General features: G+C 32.1%; 4 protein-coding genes and 1 long non-coding RNA gene across 5 annotated transcripts; 2 read left to right on the forward strand and 3 right to left on the reverse strand.

Moving 5' to 3' along the window:
• Nucleotides 1–3,378: 3,378 nt before the first annotated feature.
• Nucleotides 3,379–4,731, reverse strand: LOC105765274 (translation initiation factor IF-1, chloroplastic). Its single transcript, XM_012584278.2, has 2 exons — nucleotides 4,550–4,731; nucleotides 3,379–4,121 (listed from the first exon to the last, which is right to left on the reverse strand). The coding sequence occupies exons 1-2, from the start codon at nucleotides 4,636–4,638 to the stop codon at nucleotides 3,761–3,763; spliced, it is 450 nt and encodes a 149-aa protein (XP_012439732.1). The 5' UTR covers nucleotides 4,639–4,731; the 3' UTR covers nucleotides 3,379–3,760.
• A 3,026-nt stretch (nucleotides 4,732–7,757) lies between these two features.
• Nucleotides 7,758–11,655, forward strand: LOC105765272 (uncharacterized protein At5g41620). The gene is made up of 3 exons (XM_012584276.2): nucleotides 7,758–8,550; nucleotides 9,132–9,257; nucleotides 9,886–11,655. The coding sequence occupies exons 1-3, from the start codon at nucleotides 8,131–8,133 to the stop codon at nucleotides 11,380–11,382; spliced, it is 2,043 nt and encodes a 680-aa protein (XP_012439730.1). The 5' UTR covers nucleotides 7,758–8,130; the 3' UTR covers nucleotides 11,383–11,655.
• Nucleotides 11,656–12,374: 719 nt separating this feature from the next.
• LOC105765277 (uncharacterized) lies at nucleotides 12,375–15,569 on the forward strand. Its single transcript, XM_012584281.2, has 4 exons — nucleotides 12,375–12,634; nucleotides 12,834–12,966; nucleotides 13,054–15,033; nucleotides 15,170–15,569. Exons 1-3 carry the CDS (start codon nucleotides 12,474–12,476, stop codon nucleotides 13,108–13,110), a joined length of 351 nt encoding a protein of 116 aa, XP_012439735.1. The 5' UTR covers nucleotides 12,375–12,473; the 3' UTR covers nucleotides 13,111–15,033; nucleotides 15,170–15,569.
• On the reverse strand, nucleotides 12,776–14,987 carry LOC105765275 (uncharacterized). Its single transcript, XM_012584279.2, has 7 exons — nucleotides 14,718–14,987; nucleotides 14,473–14,639; nucleotides 14,264–14,366; nucleotides 13,987–14,103; nucleotides 13,727–13,897; nucleotides 13,362–13,485; nucleotides 12,776–13,283 (listed from the first exon to the last, which is right to left on the reverse strand). The coding sequence occupies exons 1-7, from the start codon at nucleotides 14,985–14,987 to the stop codon at nucleotides 13,117–13,119; spliced, it is 1,119 nt and encodes a 372-aa protein (XP_012439733.1). The 3' UTR covers nucleotides 12,776–13,116.
• A 3,820-nt stretch (nucleotides 15,570–19,389) lies between the features above and the next one.
• Nucleotides 19,390–21,238, reverse strand: LOC105765278 (uncharacterized). The gene is made up of 2 exons (XR_001124810.2): nucleotides 20,591–21,238; nucleotides 19,390–20,443 (listed from the first exon to the last, which is right to left on the reverse strand). It is a non-coding gene; the product is annotated as an uncharacterized LOC105765278 (long non-coding RNA).
• Between the last annotated feature and the right edge of the window lie 5,984 nt (nucleotides 21,239–27,222).

Consider the following 27,222-nt stretch of genomic DNA (forward strand, 5'->3'; position numbering starts at 1 on the left):
TACCCTATTTTGGTGTCGAATACGGGTAAAGGGTGTTACAACCATTTACTTTAATTCTTTTGGGCTCATTTGTCACTTACCATCCTTAATCAAATTAGGGAACGGTTACGGAAAATTGAGTACTTCACTTCCACTTTGCCATAGTATAACTATGGTCTTACGTATGATCACTTATCACTTGTCCCTGATCAGATAAGTGTAGCTAGGCTACCACTTATCACTTTGTCACTTGATCAGATAAGTGTAGCTAAAGTTATCACTTATCACTTTGTCACTTGATCAGATAAGTGTAGCTAAAGCTATCACTTATCACTTTGTCACTGATCAGAAGTACTCAAATCCGGCGTTCCGCTCAATTTGATCATTTATTCGGTTTTCGCATTTTTATTTTATTCTCATTTCAAAATAAATATATCTCATCATACATTATATAATTCATGAAATTAACATTTAATCATTAATTTTCAGCCATATGAACTTACCATTTCATTACCTTTCCACACTCGTTTCCTATGCACATCACACAAGATATAAATATATCATTCAACCATAGTTGCAAACTAGTACATTGAAACATAATTCTTTTTGGAAATAATCACATAATAAACCATTTCACTAAAGATTTCATAATTTAAACCTTATCACCCCTTTCATGATCACAATATTTATTCATATATCAAACTTTCCAACATGTGTTAATTCAATACCCATTCACGACATTACTTCATGCCAAATCATATACCAAAAATACAATACACACGTACTATAAACTTTATTTTCCCACATGAGCTTAAACCATGACCAATACTGCACAAATATATGCATCATTTCTATTTCATCGTTTATCAATTATAATTAAGCATATGACCAATTATACACAAATCATTCATATATTTTCCAATTTTTCCTCCTCCTCCTCTCCATTCCACATCATTAATGTGTATAACACACTTAAACAACACTAGCTATAATTTCACTATTCACTCACATGTATATTCAAAGTTGTTTATCTGAGTCAGAGTCACTAAATTATTTTTATCTGGAGCTACAGAGTTCCAAATTAAGATCCGTTAATTTTTCCTGAAACTAGACTCACATACCTTCTTATCATAAAATTTTAAGAATTTTTGGTTCAGCCAAATAGTATATTTTATTCTTTAAAGTTTCCCTTGTTTCGCTGTCTAATAGTTCCGACCACTCTTCACTAAAAATGAATTATCTAATTGTACAGAATTCGGATGATGTTTCCGTTTATTTCCTTTGAAAATAGACTCATTAAGGATTCTAATCACATAAAGTATAACTCATAACTATTTTTCTTCAATTTTTGATGATTTTCCAAAGTCAGAACAGGGGAACCCAAAATCATTCTGACATTGTCTTACAAAATTTATTATATCTCATGATTTACAATTCCATTGCTTACACCGTTTCTTCTATGAGAAACTAGACTCAATGAGCTTTAATTTCATATTTAATTCACTCTCTAATTCAATTCCCACAATTTTTGGTGATTTTTCAAAGTTATACTACTGCTACTGTCCAAAATTGCTTTAGTGCAAAATGTTGATTTCCTTTTTGCCCCAAATTTCACAATTTATACAATTCGGTCCTTTCTCAATTAACCCCTCAATTAATATAATTTTCTCAATTAATACTTTACCTAGACATTATAAGTTGTTTCAAAACTATTGAAATTAAGAATTTCCACATATAACTCTATCTTCAAACTCTATTACTATTAGGTCCCAAACATTCACTTTCTATTCAATTCTTTCAATAAAATCAGCATATGAACAATTTAAAGCTCTAATTACATGCTAAATCATCATATACTTCCAGCATGTATTCATAGCAACTTTCAACTTCTTTCATAGAATCAAAAACTAATGAATACAATAAGTGGGTCTAGTTGTAAAAGTCACAAAAACACAAAAATTTTAAGAAATAATCAAGAATTGAACTTACCTGCAGTAAAAATAGGAAGAACCAGCTTAAGGAAACCCTTCTATGGTGTTTTTGCTGATGAGAATGCAGAAAAATAAAGAGAAATCTAGATAATTCCACTTTGGTCCTAACTTTATTAAGTAAATTTTGCAATATTCCAATTTTGCCCTTAATTCTCCTTACTTTGTTGCTGATTTCATGACTTTGCCGTCCAGCCCAAATAGACATTGGGTCTATTTGCCTTTTAAGCCCTCTTCCTTTTATCATTTAAGCTATTTAATCATTTCTCATAATTTTGCATTTGTTACAATTTAGTCCTTTTATTCAATTAATTATCGGAACTTTAAAATTTCTTAACGAAACTTTAATACTAACTTTTTAACACTACATAAATATTTATAAAAATATTTATGGCTCGGTTTAAAATCCCCGAGGTCTCGATACCTCATTTTTTATTCTAATTATTTTAATATTTATTTCTAGTGTACTATTCACTATTTCAAAAATTTTACTAACTTCACATTTAACTTATACTCACTAAATTAATAATATTTTCTACCCATTTGTCGAATTTAGTGATCTCGAATCACCGTTCCGGCACCTCTGAAAATTCAAACCATTACATTTTTCCTCGTCGAATTTGTGGTCCCAAAACTACAATTCCCACTAGACCCAAAATCGGACTGTTACATAAATCAGCAGTACTATATCAGACTTGTTGAAATCTGGCTTCCGTCGATGAGTTGACAATCTTGAGTTGGGCCGGATTGATTCCGTTCTCATTTGTTGGTATGTTCACTTTGCTAATAGCTAAGCTGGATTCCAACACCGACGAGCTATGGCTTTCTCAAGTGATTCCAGGTATGTTGCATTGGTCTGAAAATTTATATCATCCACATAAACCAGTCCCATGCATAGAATGCAGCTACGTAATCAAATGCCACTAAATCTCCCACCGGCAGCAAAAGGACACCAAAAGCATGCTTGGTGGTATCACTGATCACCAGCTTTCAGCATAACTGAAAACAACATAGTTTCATTTTCTTTATCCTATTTGTGAGAAAGCTTATTGGAAATTATTTACCGACAAGTGTTGAGGGCAATGGTAAGACACTCCTAGTGAGAAAACGCATGTTTGAACCTTAGTGATGACATTGTTGAGAAGGACAACACAAATCCCGAACATAGATTATAAAACAGACATGAAATATACCAAAAAAAAAAACTTCATTTCCACCGAATTCAATCCTTTAGCATAGTTAACAGTTCTACTACGTTTTCTTTAAATTCAAGAAGTTCCTCAAGCATTTTGCATTTCAGTGAGGCAAACTCAAATCCAGGTTGAAAAGTACTTCCATGTGCAATAAATTTTCTTTATGATGTACATTGTACATGAAAAGTTGCCAATTAGAAAGTATACATGCAAATGAATTCAAACAAAAAATAAATTCATTAAAACAAAATTCAAAGAAAGGTTGATAATGATCATAAAACAACTGACAAAAGTAAGGATACAAAACAAGAATAGTTCTCACCAATCTCTAAATCAGCCAAACTCCTAGAGAAGGCAAATACTTGTCCAAAATCTAATGCCATGTTACTAAGAAACTCACCATACTAATCCTCTGATTACCATCGGCTTTGAAGTTTAGCATGATGAACCAATTTCAATTGCAACAGGTGCTTCTCGAATGATATGGAATTGCTTTTTTCTCATATACTCCACACAGCCCTGTTTTCATAGTTGGAGGTTCCTCAACTTAATACCCAGTGAATATTAACAACAGCATAGACATCAAGGAAATCTACCCTGCTATCCACTTGGATCCTTGTTACGAAGTCTATAAACTATACGCCCCTTGGTTGAATCATAAGGACTCAATTCAACTCGAACTCTGTCTCCAGGCAATACACGTACGAAATTCTTCCGAATCTTTCCCGAAAGATAGCCTAGAATTAAATCCTTATTGTCCAAAAGAACTCGAAACATACCATTGGGAAGCGACTCGGTAATTAAGCCTTCATGAACAAATTTTTTGTCTCCCTGCTTCGCCACAGTTTTTTCAAACTTATTTTTGACTACCCTGTCACTGTCAGGACCCCTTGAGCTCGCTTTCTTGCAAGTTATCATTCTCGTGGTTGTCACCTTTCTCTGATTGAAATTTACCTTGCTACTGAAAATTGAAGAATGGGATTTTTAAAGTGTTAGATTTTCATTGTTTCCAAACAGTATTTCAAGAATCAAATATTAGAAATTGCATCATCCTTGTTGACAAAAAGGCTGCCCAAGGCATCAGTTTCATCAATCACCAGACAAATGCTTAAAAACCGTAAGGTTCAATCTGGATTTAGATTAAAAAGACAAACTTCACACAAATTAACACTTTTTTTTTCTCAGCATTAACACTTAATTATTATTATATTGAATTACTGATTAACAAAAAAACTGGAAGAGCGCAAGCACAAAAGAAAACGAAATTCAGAACTAAATCAAACCTATATGTATACGGAAGAACTCATTAGTAATATAGACAGTGAAGAAAAAATTTAAAACGGAAATAAAAATAATTAGAAAAGAAGTAACATATAATGAATGACCTACTTGACGAAGAAGCAACTGGGAACCTTCTGTTGTCGAGGAAGAAGCGGAAAGGAGAGAGGGGTGTGAAGGTTGGAGCAGAGGGAAGCCATAATCGCGAAACCCTAAGCTCACACTGTAAAGCGGGAATGGATTGGGTTTCAATCCTCCCACCCAAACAACTGGTGTTATCCGATTACAGTTATTCAGTGTGGCAAGGCGTATGGTTTTTAAGTTACGCTACCCGATAAGTCAACTTGTCAACGACATACATATTTTTATTTCTTTTGATCTAAAAATATCGCCTCTTACAAAGATTTTCTTTTTGACCAAAATGCAAAAGAATCCCCCGCAAAATTAATTAAACACTTCACTGTAAGTAACTTAATTAATAAATGTCAATAGTAAACTGCAAATGAAAAGCTCCATCAATATAACGAAAATTTCAAATTTAGTATCAATAGAATAATATGGCACGATAATAATTGTATCTATCATAACTCAAGTACGACATATTAGAGTAATTGTAAGCACTTAATACAATAAGAAAATCAGTTCTGGATGATCCCAAGCAATAGACAAAAATCGGCATGAGAATCGAGTATTTACCAAACTGGAGAGGACGACAACAAAATCATTCCTAGAATCACTTGCAAAAGCAAAAGTACATGCATAAGCAATACTTAAAAAAAATACTACAAAATCAGACAAAAGCTTCTAAAAGTGAATATTTATTTGTTTTTATTTCTCAAAGTATCTACTAGAGTGAATAAAAGTGAAGATTTATTAAATAATAGAAAACAAACAAAAAAATTTATAAAACTTACGAGTCGAAACCGACTCGTGAAATCATTTATTATTCTGAAATATTTTTAAAACAGAAACAGATTAAAAAGTCGATGAAGAGCCACCTACTTTTCAAGAGAAACTGTTAGTGATGAGTGGAGTTTTGGCGATAATAGAAACCGTCATTGATCTATCACAACTCGTGAAGATAGCAAAATTACTCATAATATATATATATATATATATATATATATATATATATATATGCAAATTAAAAAAAGAGAAAAGATAGAGAGTAAATGAGGAGAAAAAAGAGAGAGAGACAGTGGGAGAGAAAAAGAGGAGTTAGATAACAAAAAAGAAGCAAGGACTTTGAGAGAAAATGTGAAATTTTTAGGGTTTTTACTATTTTAATGGGTTTTAAATATTAAGATGGTGGTTGACATGAAAATGATATATAGAAAATTTAACTGATTTTAAAATATTTTATAATGGTTTAATTTATTTTTAAAATTATTTAATGAAGGGTTGTTTTAGCATCTAAGTTTATTTAAAAAACTATTAAAATATTATAAAATTATTGAAACTTGATGAAAACTTTAAAAAATTATAAAAATATTAAAACTTTTAGAAATTATTGAACATTTATTAAATAATTACAATAAACTATAAAAATTGTATATAAATAATTAGAATGGTAAGAATATTATTTAAAAAAGTATTAAAGTTTATTAAAAAGTTATAAAAAAATTAAATAATAGAAAATTTATGTTATTTTGCAAGTGTTTAGTCTTTAACTTTATTTTAATAAAAAATTGGACATGAAGCTAAAGCACACCTTTACTACATAAGCCCTCACTCTCCTCTAGCTAGGCCATCTCAACACACTCATCAACATGGACCCCTCTTCTCGAGCTGACTCTAAAGATTAACCCTCACATGATTTTTTGTTCTTTGTCTTTTAATTTTAAAATTATTTCAACAATCAATAATGTGTAATTGTTGGAGTTAACGCGTTAATTTACTCATCCTTACTGCTTCAAGTCTCCACCTTAAAGCTTGCCTCCGGAGTTTTACATTCTCTTCATTAGCAACATTTTATTTTGAATTCTAATCACAAGCTTCATCACTTTTGAGAATCTTATGCAATCTTCTCTCTTATTCCCAAATGTTGTAATGTTTCTTTGAAATAGGAATTTAGCTTATGATCCGGTTAGGATTCACAGCCCTTATAATTTACTCTTTTGTAATAAATGCTCGATGGCAACTGAAATTTGAATGGAGAGAGTGTAGCCTCTTTATAATTTATAAAATTATAAATTAGTAATGATAAAATTGTATTTTAGCCCCTCAAAATGATAAAAATTGATTTAACCCTTTAAAAATTATAAAGATATAGACTATTAATATCAAAATCATATTTTTACTATCTTAAAATATAAATTTTAATTTCACCTTAAAAATTTTAGGTTCCACTATTGGTAATTTGCTATATATTCTTTTAAATTATGAAATATTCACAAAAAATTTATGTAAAAATCCATGTTTTTACTGAATTATGATTACATTATTAACCATGACAATCCTTGTTCCATTTAATTTTGGTCCCGCAAATTAGGTAGGTATGTACTTAGAGTGTAGTATGGTACAAAAGGTTATACTAGACCTTTCCTAATTTATGCATTTATTTCTAAATTTGATGTTTTTATATTTTTTCTTTTCCTTTGCCACATTTTGGAAGTCATATTAAAATTTATTATAATAGTAGATTGTTTATTGTTATTTTTCTATTTATAAGAATTGAATACAATATATTATTTAATAAATATTAAATTCTTTATCCATCAGCTTAATTTTGGATTCACTAATTTATTTAAGATGAATTCGATTTAAAATCTCTTATACTTTTAATATGGAGCGAAAGTTTCATTAAAAAATGGTTAAAGATATTTTTAATCTCAAATATAATTAAATAGTAATGCATTCATCTTTTAAAAATTATAAAATATACTATAAGTTTCGTGCTATTTATAAATTTGAAATTTAATCTTTATATTTTTCAGGATTTAATTTTTCTTTTTTAGATTTTAAAATTAAATTAAACTATTAATACGATTAAAATTATTTTATTAAATTCAAATCCATTACAATATTAATTTTTAATACCACCCCAACAAATGTACCATTATTAATAATTCCCAAGGACATATTTTAACGATAGTGTAAATATAATTAAATCAATCAGCTGTAAGTGCAAAATGCAAGAAGTCAAGGTTGGCAAATGGCAAATGGCAAATGGCAAACTGGCAATGATATATTATTGGTCTGTAAAAGTCACCATGGTTATCTATCCCCTTCGACATCATTAAAATTCATAATAGTAATAATGATGTAGATTTCTATTCGAAATTATCAGTATTTCTTTTGTCAATAAAAATCCAAATGTAAACACTATATGGAATTTGTTTACCTATTCTGTAAATTACAAGAGGAGAATCAATCAAAGCTTTTTTTCTAATTTACTACAAGCTTCGCGCAAATTACAATTTGGCGGGTGGCCAAACTAAATGCTTGACAGGTAATCCAACAAAATTCCCAAAGTTCAAAACTTTTTCTGTTTGCCCATGCTTCCATGGTAGATCAATCACTGTGCTAATTCTCTTGAGAAAGAAGAACCCAAAATCAGAGTAAAAAAAAAAACCCAAAATTTCACTCTAGAAAGTAGAAACTAGACCCAGAGGCCAAAAAGGAAAAAAGAAAATAATTTTAATATAAAACACTTTTGAAAGGCAAGGAGAAAGAGAGCGGTAGAGAGAGAAATGAAAAGGGAAGAAAAAAGTGAAGAAGGGTTAGCAGAAAAGGAGGAAAATTTGTGTGAAAAGTTGAGTCGGAGGATATTATTGGTAGGGAATAGCAAAACAGAGGGGCCCTGTACTCCATGCCCTTCTTGGAAACTTTACGACCCTCAGCCTCAGCCTCAGGCTCTCTCACATCATAGCTACATCTTTCCTCGTCCTCCTGCCGCTGTTTCTGCCAGAAAGTTAGCGGCTTCCTTGTGGGAGTTTCATCAATACCTTCATCATCATCATCATAGTCAACCCAAAATGCATAGAGGTGGTTTTAACAACACTAATGGTCGCTACCACCAACGCCACCACCGCAACAGTCTTCTCAAGAACAAAGCCATCGATTTTTCTCAGTTCTTGGATGATCCTTGTCCCAGTTCTGACCCTGATCAGGTATTGCAATTCCTCCTCTTCTTTTTTTTTTGGTTCCGTAAGTTGTGTATGTGTATTTTTGTACTCGTATGTTGATTGATTTGGAACTTCGGGTCTGGAATTTGGTAAATGATGACATGGCTTGTTCTTTTTTTGTTCTTTTTTTGGTTAACTGGGCTGAGATGATGTTTACAGTTTAAGTTTTATAAAACTACATTTTCTGTTTTTCTGTCTTCATATTATCCATATTGGTGGTTTGAAGCCTAAGTATTGACCATGGCTTTTTGGTCTATAGAGTGTCTCTTGTTTGTTAGGTTAGATTTTATGTTTCTAATGCCCTTTTTTTATGTTTGATTTAGGGGAAAAAAAAAGATTTGTCAAGTGTAGCGTAGATATGAAAAAAAGTTGGTTCATTATGAGTGAGAATCATTTAATTGATATTTATTACGGAATAGATGATCCATCAAATTATTAGTTGATTTAATCCAGTCTTTGGTGGCTTCAAGAGACAATGTCTTTCTATAAGTATAAGTTATGGAGGTTATCAGAGCTGGTAACAATGCCTTCTGTCACTGATTTTGCTGTTTTGTTTCTTATATCAGCCAGAGAGTGCAAGCGGTTTGAGGAGACATATTGCTCAAACACTGATGAAACACCATCGATCATTTGAAAAAAATAACCAGGCCCTACAGCCTGTATCGCCGTCAAGCTATGGCAGTTCAATGGAGGTAGATTTTCTTTTCTTCCCACTGAAAGTGATACTCTCTGTAGAATAAGTGCAGAATAGGAAAGGTGGTTTTGTTTTCGTTTTGGGATAAAATGAAGATTTTATTATCCAAGATGCAGCAAATGCTGCCATAGTCACAATATATCTACTTATCTAAGAAACATAGTCACAAAGTCCCCCAAGCAAACCGAAGAGAATTCCTACTTAGAGCTAAGGGAAGAATGATAGATAGTTAGGAGTCCAGCGTATGAGGACAAGCTTGAGCCATGTGATCAAGTTGATTCATCTCGGTTTAGTCCAACTATTGCCCTTTGGTCCCTGAATCAAATTTAACTATTTATGTTATTTAGGTTCTAACTTGATAAATAGCATAGTTGGGTGTTGGTGGTGTCTTAATTACTTTTTTACATATATTTCATGTTTTGTTCCAGTCATAGAAATATATAGCATAGCATGCTATCTTAGGGAGCAACAGTGCTGAAATTGAATGACGGGAATGGCTTTCTCAAATAGCATCCTCCTTAGGAATCATTGCATATATTGTTTGCTTATTAGTAGGTTGTTTTTCCCACTTGGTTTTTGCTTCCCTGTCCATCTATAGTTTTGACATGCATTGCCTCCTTTCTCAGGTGGCACCTTATAATCCTGCAGTCACGCCTAGCAGTTCCTTAGATTTTAGGGGAAGAATCGGTGAGTCTCACTATAATCTCAAAACATCTACAGAACTGCTAAAAGTACTAAACCGTATTTGGAGCCTGGAAGAACAACATGTATCCAACATCTCACTGATAAAAGCATTGAAGATGGAACTAGATCATGCCCGTGTTAGGATCAAAGAGTTGCTTCGAGACCAGCAAGCAGGTCGACACGAAATTGATAATTTGATGAAGCAGATTGCTGAAGACAAATTGGTTAGGAAGAGTAAGGAACAGGATCGGGTTCATGCTGCTGTTCAGTCGGTGAGGGATGAACTAGAAGATGAAAGAAAGTTAAGAAACCGATCTGAGAATCTACATCGGAAGTTAGCTCGGGAATTGTCCGAGGCCAAAGCTTCTCTTTCTAATGCCTTGAAAGACCTTGAAAGGGAAAGGAAATCAAGGAAGCTTTTGGAAGATCTTTGTGATGAGTTTGCTAGGGGAATAAAAAGCTACGAACAAGAGGTGCATACTCTAAGACAGAAATCTGATGAAGAATGGACGGGAGTGGCTGATCATGATCATTTGATTCTTCATATATCTGAATCATGGCTTGATGAGCGGATGCAGATGAAGCTAGAAGAAGCTCAGTCTGGTTTTGCTGAACAGAATCCGGCCATAGACAGATTAGGCTTTGAAATAGAGACCTTCCTTCAAGCTAAATCGATTGGTACTTCTGTTTCTAAGCGCACAGATTATTTGTCACAAAAGGATCGCAGGAAGTCACTTGAATCTGTTCCTTTAAACGAGGCTGTAACTGTAGGTAAAGATGTTCTTGACGAGGAAGATTCTGCTAGCAGTGATTCAAATTGTTTTGAGCTGAACGAACCAAGTAGTGTTGACCTGAAATCACATGAAGATGAAGCTCTAACCCATTACAGCGAGAAAAAAGTGTCATCTGATGAGAAGATTAAAAGCCGTCATCCGTCCAGCTTACAAGTTAAGTTTGAAGAAAAGATGGCCAGAGCCATGAATAACGGAAATAAAAAGTCCCAGTTGGAAGATTCAGGACAGGAAATTATCGGTGTAGGGAACACCACTGAAGCAACAATATCGCAAAAACTTGAAAACGATGAAGCTGCTCAATATGGCTACAAGGGAAGAAAGAATAAGCTTGATGAGATACATGGAATAAGCTCAAATTACGTAATGGACAACTTGATAAGAAATCATATAGCATTGACGGAAGGTAGGAACATAAATGTGGAAAACAACAGCGGTGAGGCGTCTAGTAGTTACCCTCTGTTGAAGAACCAGCCTAGTCCAGTGCGGCAATGGATGACGAAATTCACACCCCCAGATCTGGACGTGCCGGAGTCCTCTACGAAGCTACCTCCAGCAATGAAGGATAATACCTTGAAGGCAAAGCTTCTTGAAGCAAGGTCCAAAGGACAACGTTCTCGTTTAAAAATATTCAAGGGCAAGTCATAGCTCAAAGGGTTCTTTCACTTGAACAATCAAGCTGAAGAACTCGCTCTGACTCACAGGACTGGATGTTCTGCGTTTATTTTTCAGTTCAACATTGTGTTTTCTATGAATACTAGCCACGGTTCATTTTAATCTGCATGTTGCAATCTGTAATTCTGGAAAATTTTGTTTTACGTCTGTATATTTGAGTAGTTAATAATATCACAGTATAGTTACGAAACAGATGAAATTTGTGCCCCTTCCATAGTAATCAATTGCATTAAAATTTTCCAATCATCGATTGATGCATAGCTTTAAGGTACAATAAAGGTCAAAGAATAATTAGAAAACTAGAAATATGTGCATCTGAATCTTGTTCATGTTATTTCGGTTTCCTTCTGATTAGGACCTTGGATTTTATGGGTTTGTTTATTATAAATTCATGTTGGAATCAATTAAATTGAATTTTCGAGTTGAAGTCAAAATTAATATTAACATGTTTAAATATAAATGTGATAATATTTTTTGTTAAATACACCATAAGTCTTTGCACTCTTGAAGATTTGAAATTTAGTCATTATGTTTTTATTTTCAAGAATTTAATTCCTCTACTTTTATAATTTTAAAATTCAAATCTAGTTGTTAATACTATTAATTTGCTTTTGTTAAATTTATTGGTGCGACATTTTGAAATAAAAAAAAAACCTCACTTGATAGCCTTGCAACTAAAAAAATGTTGTAATGAACCTGAAATTAATAAAGAAAAAAATAGTGTTGGACCTAGACTTTGAAATCTAAAAAGCAGAGGGATTAAATTCTTGAAAACAAAAGTATTAAGACTAAATTTCAATTTTTTGAAGAGTACAAGGACTTATAGCATATTTTAACCCTTTTTTTTAACTCCAAGGCATTGGGGAAATGCTGTTTTCCATCTTGTTCAGTGGGGTGTTGGGCCTTAGGGAAACTCAAAATGGAATATACAATATAGCATTGAAATGGATGTTTTGGGCTGAGCAGGTGCAAACGGGCATCATTTAGGAAAAAAACAACCCAAATTGCTAGCAATCGCACGGAGAATGAGCAAGTGAACTGGAAGGAAGGAAGGAGGGAGGGAGATGGCGGCGTCGTTTAGGTGGTTACTCCAACTCCACAAAGACGTTCCCAAGGCGGCAAAGTTCTACTCACAAGGGCTTGACTTCTCCGTCAACGTCTGCACGCTTCGGTGGGCCGAGCTCCAGTCTGGTCCTCTCAAACTTGCTCTCATGCAATCCCCTTGGTACTACTTTTACATTTTGCTTTCCCTTTCATGGAAGTTTCGATAAGTTTCTCTGATGATTTTGAACTTTTAATGAAAAATACACAAAAATAAATTGGATTGTGGCTAGTCCCAGATTTACTTAGCTTTTCTAATGGAAAATAAAGAGGGGAAATTTTGAGTTGAAAATATATAAATCTGAGTGAGTTTTGTTTGACAGTGATAATGCGATGCAGAACGGTTGCTCTTCAGTTCTATCATTCACAGTGAATGACATTAATAGTACAGTAACAAAATTAATGGCATTAGGAGCTGAACTAGATGGTCCCATCAAATATGAAATCCATGGCAAGGTATTGCCTTCCTTGGCCATTCTTATGCTTAGCCTTAGCTTGATTGTGAACTGAAGGTGCGAGGCTGAATTTGTTCGCTATTTTTAGGTTGCTGCCTTGCGTTGCATTGACGGTCACATGGTTGGCCTCTATGAACCAGCATAACATGTTCTAGAGATGAGTCCCTTCAGCATGGTTGACCAATTTGAGGTTTAACTCGTTTGAAGACATTGAGAAGACATGCGAAACTTTTCCATACTTTGGGTTTCCTTCAATTATTGTAAGTGTTCTTTCATCCAAATCAATGACAGTCGTGCAGAGTGTGTAAAGAGTTGGACCTGAAAGTAATACCAATAAAGGTAAGTTAATTACAATTGAACAGAAGCTGCTCTTCATTTCCATCCTTCAATTTTTACCTGTCATGTAGATGGGGTATTTTGTATCTTCTGTATCTCCTAGAAGAGACAAGAAATCGGTTTTTGATCCTTGTGGTAGAACAGCTGCTCTTTTTTGCCTGCTTATTGAGTTTTCATCATGTACCTTTATTGCAAAACATTGGTTTCAGCTTCAATGTAATGGAATTAAGCTATATAATTGGTTGGGACTGTGCTAAATAACAAGAATATATGTGATAATAAATTTTGAGATTCAGCTCAGTAGCCACTTATGAATCTAGCCGTAAGAGAGTATCAGCTCTATCATGCTGAATGTCACACTCGGCTTACAATTACAGTGGTGGCCAGGTACCTTTATTCCTTCTGTTACGTGTTCTATTGTTTACCTGTTGAACCTGAAGATGGAGATACATGTTTGCGTGGAAAAATGGTGTCGTTCCAACCTCATGAACTGAAACTCGTGATTTTGATGCAGTTTCTACATTCAAGATCATACGCTTCTGTATATCGATTAAATTGTAACTGTGTCCCACAGAGACTTCTGATGAACGTATTCTCTGAGGTTAATCCGTCTATCAGTACCTTAAATGATCAGGCTGATCTTAAATTTCATCAGATACAGTAAACAAACGTTAGAGGGTCTTACAGCTAATGCGTCTGCAGTACTAGTTGCTTCCAGAAGGTCTCTAGAGACAAAGTTCCTTCCAATGCCAGCTGGTGCAATCTCATCTTCAACTGGAGGTACTGAATTCAGTGTGAATGCCTAAGGTATGTATGAAGGGAATATTAGATTTCTTTTGATATAATACTCCTTTTGAAGGCATCTACATATGGTGAGGTTCATATTTTGGCCTTCTGTTTTAGCACTCTTTTTAGTATAAGATGGTCCTGTACAGATTTCAGATGTATGAAAGAAATTTTACCAGTCCTTGACTGTTAAGTCCAAAAGCACAACTTGGAAGCTCTCCTGCATATGTGTAAGCTATGAAGGATAATCCATTTGATAGTTTTCCCTTGATCAAATAGCTGCAAACCCGTCATAGACATGTATGCATGTTACGGGATATTGATTTATCGTACATATTGCACTCTTTCCTAGAATCTGAACAGTATTCATGAAAAAAAAGCATACGTGTGGCCTACTAGAGCAACGTTTGCATCCTCGTTATGAGCTGCTACTGCCATTGAATCACCAACAATGAGAACATCAGAACAGTCATCTGTTGTATCAGCATTTGAATTCATTGTTGTTTTTGAAATGAATGGGAGTATCTCCTTTCTGAAGTTGACAAGTATTATCTGCAGATGAAGGGAGTAGAATGTGATTTTATTCAATAGAACAGTATATTGATGAAATTAACAGTTTGTGATAACTACATCAAGAACCGGCACACCGCTTCCGTCTGCGGTCCCTAAAAGCTCTGCCCAATATCTGGGGAACTTCTTCTGGTTTGTTTCTGAGAGTGCTTTGAGTAGCGGTTGAGCATGCGGTGTTCGAGCAAAAGGAAGGAGCTGGTTTTGAAGAATGAGGTCCCCAGCCAACCTGCTTCTTATTTGATTACAAAACCTTTGACCTATGAGAAAACCCAGCTGGTAGTCATCTTCACAGGGCCCAACTTCAAACATCTCCAGCAGTTTACCTTCCATGCTTGAGTTCCCAAACCTTGTGTGGCTCAAGTCTTTCACAATAAAGGTATATCTTATCCCTTTTTCATGACCAGAATACTGTTGTGCTAAAGCCCCATTGGTTCATTACGCTTTCCAAGGGCCATAAACCTTGAAAATGACTATTGGATTCTCTTTTTTGGGCTGCACTCATTGGTTGGCAGGTGCTAGTTGGATTTGAATGATATCCAGTGCGTAATCAGGTTATTTTATGGTTTTTGATTGAATGGAACTTAGAATGAGTGAATAAACAAAAGAGGAGACTGGCATGGCATGCTGTGAATTGACAAATGAGGTGGTGTGGGCCTTAGGGGGCTGGTTCTGCATTCCCCATGGAAATTGTAATTTGAAAATATCAAGTTTATGGGCCATTGCACCAGTTATAATGTACACCTAGTACATGAAATTAAAGGGTTCAAAATGTATTTCAGTCCTCTTTTGAATTCTTTTCTCCATCATTTCTTGTTTGAAGGTCTCATTATGTGCACCGAGGTTCCTTTTCCTTGTTTGAATGTTGTCATGTCTTAACTCCCATATTCAATATATCAATCATTTTGTTATACACAGAGATTGACCTCTAAATTCACGAATCAATTGCACACAAGGAAAACTATTAATTTTCCCCTAGAAACTTAAGTAGAGCACTTACAAGAGGTAGAATTTATTTGTTAAATGAGTTTTATTATAGATCAATGGAGTAACAAAAATAGATCTCATTATAAATTGACAAAGTAGCAATGCTAGCCCATACTCTCTATTTATAGAGAAAAATCACAAGAGTTCTAATTGAACAAGAGGTAACAAAATAATAATGTTTTAATGAAAAATACACATGGTCCACTGAGACTATGCCATGGACAATGCCACGCCCTATAAGATGTAGGGTAGCCGCCCATCACATGTGGAATAAGTCTATTAAGTCCGTCTCATGTATTGAGTACAAATACATACATGCATAAATAAAATATTAAAAATTCTTAATGATAAATACAAAAAATAATAATATGAATGATGAAAAATTATAAGCAACTATACTAGATACCAACAATACATACATATCTCTGATTAAGCAGTATTGGTGCAAGCGTAAAAAATTAAAAATCAAATACAAGGAAAAGCTCCCTAAGAGGAGTTTGGGTATTCGGCATTTAAGGTGCATTGTTATGGAAGCAATATATCTTTCCAGATCTTGATTATCATAAAGCGAAAGAAAATATAATTATATTTAATCAAACTTTTGCATGTTAATGCAATCAAAGGGTACTTGGAAATATCGAAGGTGAATCACAAAAGATTAATAATCTTGACTAACAATTGGATATCTAATGTTTTTCTATCAAAAAGTGCAGATTCTTTGGACAATTTCATATCTTTCTGTATTATCTTTTTGACTCCTAAAGTTAGCAAAAGTTGAAATAATAACATTGAAAACCTTTTTCTTCTTTTAAATATAATGTATAGTACAGAAAGTTAGAGAAATCAAATTTTTCGTCTAATAAATGAAAGTTCCTTTCATCCATGCTAAACACAACTTTAATTTACATACGTATACTTTTTTTAGACTATATGTTTTATTCAAAATAAAACCATTTAAATATGTTTGATAACTATAATTCACTTATGTTTGAATTTAGGTATAATTATCTGTATAACCAAGTGTAATTGGTGGATCCCATTAAATTGAGTGCAATTGGAGCACCCAATTATACTTTCCAATTCTTTTGAAATACCTAAATTACATGAGTAATTACAAACAATTACCCTGTGATTTTTCAAACACATATTATTTAAGTTTATACAATAATAAAAGATATTTTAATTTTAATTTCAAGACATATATTTCATTATTTAGTTATGTATTTAGTCTCGGATAAAAATGCTTTGTTATGGGGCACACAAGTTCAAACATTTCATGTAAAAAGCAAATTAGGTTTATAATGATTATATTATAAATTTTATATTATTTCTTATATAATTTGTGTGGAATAATAGTAATCAAAATATTATAAAAAATGTATAAATTTGATTTTATATTTAATACTGAAACATAAATCATTCAAATTAGGTTTATAAAAACTGTTATAATCAAAGGACTATGAAGTTTGTTTGTGGCTCATATTCTAAAGTTTAAAGAAATGTTATTTGAGAAATATCTTAAAACAGGTTAAAAATTACATCTGGTAATTCACAAAGTTGATTACGCAAATAGAAAAGAGTTTTCTTACACTATATCATGGGTTACGATACCATTTGAAAGAATAAAGCAAACACAAGCACTAAATATGGCTCGCAAACTCTTTGATTTGATATGTTTAAAGTTTCAAAATGTACTTGAGAGGACATTTGTTATTCTTAAAAACTATTTCTCACATTAACAACACTACCGATAAAAATAAACAGGGTTATATCGTGCTAGCATGTTGCCTACTTTATAACTCCATTCGTAGGCGAAATAAGGATGAACCGTACTTTAAAAAGTATAGATGATGAAGAAATTAGTTAGGGACTAACAGGTTAATAACTACATGTTAAATATTACATAGGGAATAACTTAACAAATATAGAAATGTTAGAGATTATACCTTATGTTTATTATTTTGTTGCTTTGATTTGTAATCATATTATCGGCTACCTTTTTGGACTAATGTATTAGATAAGATGATTTGATTTTAATTTTGTTACTTGTTTTGACCTTTTTTCTCAAGCATTATTAATTATTTTTTATAGTAATTAATATTAAAATAATATATGTGATTAAATAATTACAATTTGTACTATTAAACACGACATAAAAAGTTATGATACAATCAGACTTTGTCAGTCAGTCAAAAGCATCTGGAAAAGTACAAATTCTTACAATTACAAGAGGGTGTAATTAATTACTACCCTCGTAATTATACTTCCATCTCATTATTAAGACTCTGGTGATGCCTAAACACACCGATAAATTATCTAGATATAGATATAGATTTTTTTTGAAAATCCCTTAAATATATATATAGATATAGATCCCATCAGAACTCTAGAATTAAGCGTGCTTGGATAAGAGTATTGCTAGGATAGGTGACCTCCTTGGAAGTCCTTGTATTGCACCCCTCTTTTTTAACCACGGGAATTAGATGAGATGGTAAGGATCTCTCGTACATTAACCAATGGACAAAGGTTCAATCCTTGCCCTGAGTATGGAGCAACTTTAAAACTCATGACTAGCATCTACCCTTTAATAAGCATGTAGAATACGGAGAATTAGTTACTAAGCTCGCTCCAGTAGATACGTTGATAAATCAAAAATATATATTATATAAAAGAAAGGAGAGGTATGGATATGTTATAAACAATTTGAGGAAAGGGCCAAAGCAAGGAAGTGTGTAGTAACCTTGACCCTTGCATATCTCTTAAAATTTAATAATCTTTCACCAAAAAAATAAATTTTAAGCAAACACAAATTTTTGTAACTTATTACTTTGATAATCAAACAAATTTCTTAGCATCACCTGTATTTATTTGTTCCTTCCACATTACAATAGAATCTTGTACAGCAACATGCATCTTTATTCAGAAGAATCCTGGCCTACCTACAAGTTATGTCCAAAAAGTTTTAATTTGATATATCAAAGATGCTACATATACATGTGTGTGTGTATTCACCTCCATTTTGTTTGGCATTAGTTTCATCCATATGCATATATTTATATTTATATTTATAAAAAAAATGGGTGATGTTGGAGATCTGATTAAAGAAACTAATGGATACAGTTCATCAACAGTCAACACACTCAACCTTTTTCCTAACGGGTTGGAACATCCAGGCCCCAGTCATTTAATCACACACCAAACTAAAATACAAAACATCTCACATCCTTGTTATCATAAACACCCGACTTTGAGCATCCTTTTTTCTTTAAATCATAATAAAAATATTTCCAGCTCGAGGGACCATTAAGAAACCAGCACGTGGAAATTGTGATTCCATCTGATTATAATTATGATACAATAATGACAAAAAACCATGTCACATTTGTGTTGGTTAAAGATGGTGCAAAAATTAAACTTCGCATTATGGATTCAGCACAGCATATCTACTTGTGATATATGAGTCCACATTAATTTATTTTGAACATAAAATATAAATAAATTTTAATACATATCTTTACCAAATGATAATCCATATGAGATAATGTTAATCAATATGCATTTATTAAAATTTGAAGTTGGAACCTTTTTAATGAAAAAATAACTAAATTTGATCGAAGCCATTGGGAACTCACTGGTGTCCTTTGCAGGGTAAGCACCGAGACGATAGAACCCATAACAAGGAAAAGAACAGAAAAACCCCATGTTAAAATAGGGTTTCATGGAAAGTGGGCTCAAGTTTTCTCAGCCATTTTGAAAGTTTGTATAAACACTGCACAATCAGCAGACTAGATTTATAACTTATTACTTACAAAAACCATAAAATAAACACATCTAAAACATGACGTAACTAAAGATGAAATCTGCTTTGTACGTCCATTAGCTTCGGGGATGACCTAACCGGTAATCGCCATTTATTTCCTTTTGCAAAAGCTTCCATTTTCTGTACGAGGGAACATCACAGGCAGTGAATTCAGTTAATAAATTAATATTCTGTAGCCTTTCACTTAGCTACTTGGCTGATTTAGTATTGCTTTACATCGTATATAATTTACCCCGAAATACTACTGAAAGAGTCTTCTGTTGTACACAATTACACTCACTACAATGATGAAAATTTGCTATGGAATCGTAAAGATCATAGTTACAATCGCCCTAGGCCCTAGAAACCTCAGCATCCCATTCAATACATACAGCAAAAATTCGTAGTGTATATGCTCAACTCAGTCCGCAGTACATTTTAGGCAAGAGAACTACAAACTGAACAATCCTATATTTAATGTTACCCTTGACTCTGATATTTTATCATCAACAGTTTATCTAGCAAAGGAAAAGCTGGTTGAGAGTTCTCGGCAGTCATTGATGTTGTTGCTTCAATTATGTCTGGTTGAATGCATGTGTGTTTTTTTCAGGGCAGCAAGGAAAACAAAACTGGGATTATGCCCTTCTGACTAGTTTTACCAGCAACCCCAAGAGCTAGTTGAACAAAAAAAACAAACAAACAAAGCTTAGAACAAATTACAAGTTTTCCATATTTCTGCAAATCTTGGACCCAAAACTTTAAGACGCCTGAAAGGATATTTGTGTAATTGCACATGAACTGGGAGGGCAAACAGACATGTCTAGGAACTTGTTGCAGTAAGAGAGCAAGACCCAAGAAGGCTTTTTTCGTGGAGCGTGTCCTTTATGAGAGCTTCGCCTCCCATATGGTTGCCTTTTTTAGGTGGGAGCTTTAAACAAGAAAGTCTGCAACAGCAGCTTCACAGTAAAACCCTAAAAATATCTGGGCTCCAAGTTCTCGAGAGCTGCTTCAAAATCATTCAGAGATTTAAAAACCAGCAGCCAATTTGAAGAACCAAACACAACATCTAGTTGGCTAGTTACTTCATAGTTACCTCACATAAAAGAGACTCCTTTCGGTAAAAAAACACTGTTCTTTAAAGAGTACAAACCTGAAATCTCAGCCCTAGAGTGAGGAAACTGCTGCACAATTTCCTTTAAGAGCAAAAACAATGCTTCCTTTCGTAGTACAGACAAAGAATGAGAAGCCACCGCCATTAAGAAGTTGAGAATATCTATGTAAATGTCCATGAACAACAAACGAATAAGTTACAGTTAAAGTTAAGGATGATGATCATGATTCCAACATTACCTCGCAGTGGCTGTCATGAAAAACCTTGAGAAAAGTAGCGTTTGGGGTGTTGATAAAATCGTGATGTGAGGAAATAAAAATAGAAAATCATGAAAAGGATTAAATAAAATAATAGCAAAGGAGGGAGGGAGCTCCCTTCAGTCCAAGCACAGGAAGATTAGGATTCAATTTGTCTCCCGCATCATTCACTCATTTACTGGGTTTTGTAACACAGTATTTGGATGAATGAGTCGGCAGCTAATTAAACCCCATCCCCATCCCATGAGTGGACTGAAGAAAGCTCTCTCTTACCTATCAGATCATCAATCACAAAGCTTTAAGACAAAATAACACAACAACATATATAAACACCTGTGAACTGAAAAAAAAAAAAAAGAGCCATGTCTCTCATGTCATGCAACCCTAGACTAGAGAACCCCAAACAGAAAAGAATAGGTGAGATGGAAATTAGCCATACAAATTGCTCTCCACTGTGACAGGTTGAAATGGATCATGGGTTAAAGTGAGTGGAAGTGGAAGCTGCTTTAGCAATTAAGAGAAAGAAGGGAAAGGGAGAGTAAAGAAAGCGACTGTTTAAAAAAGGAAGATCTTTGCACAAAGGCCAGTCAAAGAGAGAGACTCGAAGAAGAAAAAGGCGAGAGTGGAGAGCTTTTTTCTCCCTTAGTTTATTTCTATTATGACAAGCAAACTCGGGCTATAGCAGCTATGGTGAATCCGTAAGTGGAAGGATACGCCATTATATAAGCTAATAAAGAAAGGGCTCTGTTCAAACTAGGGTGTAATCTGTGTCTTTGAGAAAGTTGGAGTTAGCTTTTAGATTTTGAGATTTGAAGTTGTTTGAAGTCTTAATTACATTTAAGATATGTTTGAAGCGTTGGTATTAAATCAGTATAGTATTGATTTTACATGTAATAGGAGAATAATAAATTAGATTTTTTTTAATTTTCAATTTTTTTCTATGCTCGTTTCTTTTGATTTTACTATTAAAAATATAAATTAATATATTTAAATTTAAAATTTTCTATTTTTAAGTTCAATTATTAAGTTTATTTTAATGTTATTTTATAAATATCAAATAAAATATTACATTAGTAAATTTAATAAAAATTTAGTCCCAGTTAATAATCAATTTTAATTTTAAAATTTGAAAGGTATATAAATTAAATTTTTAAAATAAAATATTTAATTATTAAAGTTTAAGTTCAATTACAAATTTCCAAAAGCAACTTGAAGCATTTAACCTTTAATTATCAAAGTTTAAGTTTAATTTAACATGATTTGAGTTAGTTGTATTAGATGATTATTTATCTACTTACAAACATAAATATCTTTTTAACAATCTCATAAGTTCTAATCATATCTGTTCTTTTTTATATAATACTTAGAACTACTTATAGTCCCCCCTAACATTTAAATAGGAGGATAATACGCTCCAGTGTACCTAAACTCACGTTCTCCCGTACTGCCAATAATATTCATGCTAATTGAGTTAAAACTCGATCGACAAAAAACATTTTCTTAACCCTCTAAAATGAAAAAGAAAAAAAGAGAGAGAAATAATGCAACAAGAGTCATCTTTTTCTATACTTTTAAAAAGAAAATATTTTCATATAAATAATTCTACAAAGTGATTTTAAGACCTTCATTTAGCAAATATCAATATACTACTGCAACAACAACAAAAAAGATAGAGAGAGAGAGATTTATTCATATTCTTCTTTGTTCAACGTATAATCCTTTGCTTGAGGCTCCTACCAATCTCTTAACATTATGATGTATGAAGGGCCCATCGCTTCATTGCTTTGTAATATGCCCTACATTTTTATATTTAATGCACTACTTGTTCATAAACACCTAAATCTTTTTTTATATTTGCGTCCAGATTTTGTTTGCATGATTAATTAACTTCATATTTATGCTGTGAACTTTCTTTTGTATAGTTTATATCTAAACATGACATCTGTTAATATGTGGGAGCTTAGAACAGGTTTACTTGTTTGGGTTTGTAGGTTTAAATTTCCCTACTTATATTGATTTTTGGTTAATTTTTTAAATTAGAATTTAAAGCCATTGAAGCAATGGAAGTTTGGTTTGTAGATTTTACATTCGCACTGTAACCTCTGATATGAGAATGCGATTATCATGTTTCCTTTCTAACATTAAAGTCAAGCACCTATTCTTTAGTAAATTTACATTCCAACTAGAATATTAAAATTTTAAATTTTTTTATCTTTTTCATATATACATATATGAATCTAATTAGAAACACTGTTTTTAGCATGGGCATTTCAAGCATTATCAATTTGTATATTTAAACACTTAGCATTTTTAGTCAAATCACCAACTCGATTATAAAATTATTGAAATACGCTTTATTAAAATTATAGTTAATATTATGATGACGATACTTTTGTTTTTCCATGCTTTTATATCATATTTAAATGAAATAATTATAAATTACAAATACAAAATTGAACATTCATTGTTGAAATATAAATTCATTACCACTACCAATATTCATTATTGAAAATATTTTAAATGTAAAACATTTTTAACATAAAATAGTTTTCACCTAAATGCTAAATGTGATAAAATCTAGTTATTAATTATTATAACATTTTAAATTATTATTTTGAGTTTTCAATATTTTTTTTAGTTGAATTTTGGAGACGATATTATTAAAAGAGATAGTCACGAACTTCGTAAAATGGACATGCAAAGTGCCCAAAAAAACTATTTTTAAGAGTCAACTGATTGGTGATATAATCACTTTATAATTATAATTATGATTTATAAATTTATGTTAAAATTATATATCTATTTATTGATATTGTTGAGGAAAAGAAGAGGTAGGAGACTTGGGCGTGTAGAAAGTCATAAAAGGGAGGCTACAGTATTTTATGGTAGAGTAGAAAGGGTGAAAAAGAGAGATATCCCAATATTAGAGAAGAGTATTTATAGGCTAGGGTTGCCCTACCTTAGTATCGTCATGATCGGCCGGTTTAGAAGCTTAATAATCTTTTAGGCAAGTGGAAATGGGATGGGGGTAAACTAAGCGGGAACTCATATATGAGTCGTGCAAAAGAGGACCCATCATCGGTTTAGATTGAAGGAGGTCTATTGTAATCATGAGATATGGTATGGTGATTGCTCAACTTATTTTTTAATTATATAATTGAGAAGTTAATTTTTACTCATAAAAATAAAATATATTTTGTGACTAGCTACTTAATTTATCCGAAATTATTTACGGTAAAAAAAATTAGTTACGGTTATCGGTAATAAATATCATATACATGTATATTCATGAAACCCAACCTTAGAAGATTGAGGTTACTGTACAACAAGATTGTGATGACGAAAAATGAGTAAGAAAGGTACTTACAACAGAGTTACAAATAGGAATAAAAATAAAAATTATAATTTTATTAACTCGCTTCCAATTAAACATAAGCAAATCCAGAGATTCATCCATCTATCGCTGTGCAGATTGAAATAGAGTGGGTGGAATTTTCATCTGACATTAAGAAAGGTGCAGATTCGTATCCATTAGTCCATAACATGATGTTTCAATTTTGTCAGAAAATAGATTGATTGATTGATTACAGTGTCGAGCTTTTTCAATTATTTTTAGGAGCCCTTGTCAATTGCAGTATAGAAACCCTAAAAAAGATTCCTGGAAACCTACAAATCTACCTAGTTTTTTCAGATTATACCGCTACTTCTACACATACGAATTAATCTCCGCCAAAGAATTTAATTAATATTAATCTCTTGTAGCACATGCCTAGCAGTAACCGTAGAGGGATATTGGTTCATAAAAATATACTTGGATACCAAACCAGTTACTTGAAAGTACAGACGGAATCCATAATGTCGTGCCTCGTGCACATGAAGTAAAAGCAACTTAGTTAAGCAAACCCAGATTTGTTTTAACTGTTAATAATCAAATCTTTGTTTTTCTTTTCTTTTAATGAAAGCCGAAGCTGAAAAAACATTAGTATTTTATTAGTGTTGGATTAGGGAAAGTGCAAGAACAGATATTAATTGGATCGAATGTACTTTGGTTGCTTTTTTATATTTATTTTTCAGACAATTTCTGGAAACACCCCCTTTTATCTCTTTTTCAACATATTCAACCGCAATTTAAGGTTGTTGTCTGAGAAAAAAATAAAAAAGGTTTTAACAAGCTTTGGCTTTGGCAGAATAAGTTAATAAATCAAAAACAGCTTTAAGAGCACTGTATGCATGTGTTTGGAATTCCATTATTTTTCTTAATTTAAATTAAGGAGTGTTAGGGAAATTTAATGTAGATATAATTATATTCAATAAATGTGAAAACACACCTAAATATATATATATATATATATTTGTACGATACAGTTGGAGTTTTGAAGATTAAGACGTTATAAAATTTTATTTAATTTTTGTAGATTTTATATAAAAATTATAAAAATAAATTTATGTTAATCTCTGTTTTATATGTCTTTCAAATGGTAATAATTGTATGAGATTAAAAACCATCAATATTTTATTTATTTATTTTAAATATCAATTAAATGCATGTGATGGTTTAATGTATTAAATATTATCTTATTAGTAAAATCTTCTCATAAAAAAAGCAAAGAAAAATTAAATACAAGCGGGAGTATATGTTCAAACCAATTTATGATGAGTATAGAAAATTGGCAATCAAAATTCCAAGATTGAGAATTATTGCCATGTATTGGGAGTGGGACATGACTCATGTTTGTGTTTCAATAATTCTGTGGTATATATATACAATCACAAATTGGGAATGAAGCACATGTGAGTCCCATGGATTTTGGATTTTGTCTACACTTTACAATAATTTCCGATATCCTATTTTCTTAATCTAGATAGAGTATCAATTTAGTTAAAAAAAGTATATTATTTTATTACATTTTCTCTCAATTCAATAAAAATTGCAACCTGTGTTATTTAAGTTAATAGATGTTTAAATTTACCACTAAACTAATAATTTATTTTAATTTAATATTTATATTTTAATTGTATCTTTTTGGTTTTTATTTTAAAAGATCCTAATAAAGAACTTACATGTAGTTGGATTTGAACCCATGCCATTTACATTAATAAAACATTAATTTTATCACTAAAGCAAAACTTTATTTTAACATAATATTTATATTTTAATTGTATTAAGCATACTTTATTACTTCTATCAATTGTTTATATTGATTAAGTTGGTGTCATAAGTCAACTCGACACACCATAATAAACAATTGTAATGTAATTCCTAATATGATGTAGTTACGTGTAAATTTCATTTTCCTCAAAATTTAATCTTTTTCTCCATTTTAATACCATACATATTTTTGTGTTATTATTAATTAGTTTTAAAAATATATTTTTATTATTTATTATATGCTATTTTTAAACCAACATCTATATTCAAAACTTTAGATAAAATTTCTAGTATATATTATATATATTGAGGCAAATATATTGCAGGTAATGTTGATAACGAAGGAGGAGACTAGAGATAGTTTGGACCAATTAATTAATTTTTTACCCAGCGATTGGGTTTAATTAAAAGTAGGAATACTTATTTATTTAAAAAAAATACAAAAATACAAAATCCTTATATATTGAAAACCATGTACAAAAATGATTCGAACAATCAAACTCATGACAAGTGTAATTGCGGTATTTCAGCTTTAAGCTGCCACAGAGAATTAAAAGCAAAAGGGTCAATGGCGAATATCATGGGAATGAAGAAACTATTATGTGTAGCGATATATCACATCACATTCTCAGTCACTTCCTCATTTCACTGTCTCATCTTTACAACTACAATAACTATTTTAATCACAATATGAAATAAAATAATATAATTTTTTAATTAACATTTTCTTTCTTCTCACTATTCATTTCCATTCGTCTAATCATCACTTTTTCTCTGTGAGAGTGCTGTACAATTTTTTTATTACAGTGCAGCAGGTTGTATTTTCTACTTTTACAAACTAGTTAAATAATGCTTCTTTAACAATTGAAAATTTAATAAATAATGTAATGTGATGAAATAATATATTATTTAATTATTTTTACTTCATAAAAAAACAAGTCTCTGGAAATATATACGAACAAATGCTGTTACAAGTTGTCCTCTCAATATTGACTAAAACCGGAGCCAGAATTTCTTTTCTTTTAGCCTTCAATGCCATTATTCCTTCTTCAAGGGCCACATATGTCCCTAACTTTGAGCCTTTATTATGATTTAGGAAATTAAGGGTGAGTTTGGACGGGCGGTGCGTTTACCTGCGGTTAGTGTAAAAATAGCGGTGGCAGTGAGATTAAATACTGTAGCGTGAGACAAAAAGTAAACTAAACGCACCGCACCGCACCCAATCGCCCATCCAAACTCACCCTAAGTCAATGAAACAAATTATA

Source organism: Gossypium raimondii, chromosome 12, assembly GCF_025698545.1.
Source record: "Gossypium raimondii isolate GPD5lz chromosome 12, ASM2569854v1, whole genome shotgun sequence".
NCBI lineage: Eukaryota > Viridiplantae > Streptophyta > Magnoliopsida > Malvales > Malvaceae > Gossypium > Gossypium raimondii.

Coding starts and splice junctions, on each gene's coding strand:
- LOC105765274 (XM_012584278.2), bottom strand. CDS start 4,638: ATGGCTTCCCTCTGCTCCAACCTTCACACCCCTCTCTCCTTTCCGCTT. Junction 4,122..4,549: donor CCCAGTTGCTTCTTCGTCAA/GTAGGTCATTCA, acceptor TTCAATTTTCAG/TAGCAAGGTAAATTTCAATC.
- LOC105765272 (XM_012584276.2), top strand. CDS start 8,131: ATGAAAAGGGAAGAAAAAAGTGAAGAAGGGTTAGCAGAAAAGGAGGAA. Junction 8,551..9,131: donor CCAGTTCTGACCCTGATCAG/GTATTGCAATTC, acceptor TTCTTATATCAG/CCAGAGAGTGCAAGCGGTTT. Junction 9,258..9,885: donor GCTATGGCAGTTCAATGGAG/GTAGATTTTCTT, acceptor CTCCTTTCTCAG/GTGGCACCTTATAATCCTGC.
- LOC105765277 (XM_012584281.2), top strand. CDS start 12,474: ATGGCGGCGTCGTTTAGGTGGTTACTCCAACTCCACAAAGACGTTCCC. Junction 12,635..12,833: donor GCTCTCATGCAATCCCCTTG/GTACTACTTTTA, acceptor TTTGTTTGACAG/TGATAATGCGATGCAGAACG. Junction 12,967..13,053: donor AATATGAAATCCATGGCAAG/GTATTGCCTTCC, acceptor CGCTATTTTTAG/GTTGCTGCCTTGCGTTGCAT.
- LOC105765275 (XM_012584279.2), bottom strand. CDS start 14,987: ATGGAAGGTAAACTGCTGGAGATGTTTGAAGTTGGGCCCTGTGAAGAT. Junction 14,640..14,717: donor GCGGTGTGCCGGTTCTTGAT/GTAGTTATCACA, acceptor CTTCATCTGCAG/ATAATACTTGTCAACTTCAG. Junction 13,486..13,726: donor TCCATCTTCAGGTTCAACAG/GTAAACAATAGA, acceptor TTTGCAATAAAG/GTACATGATGAAAACTCAAT.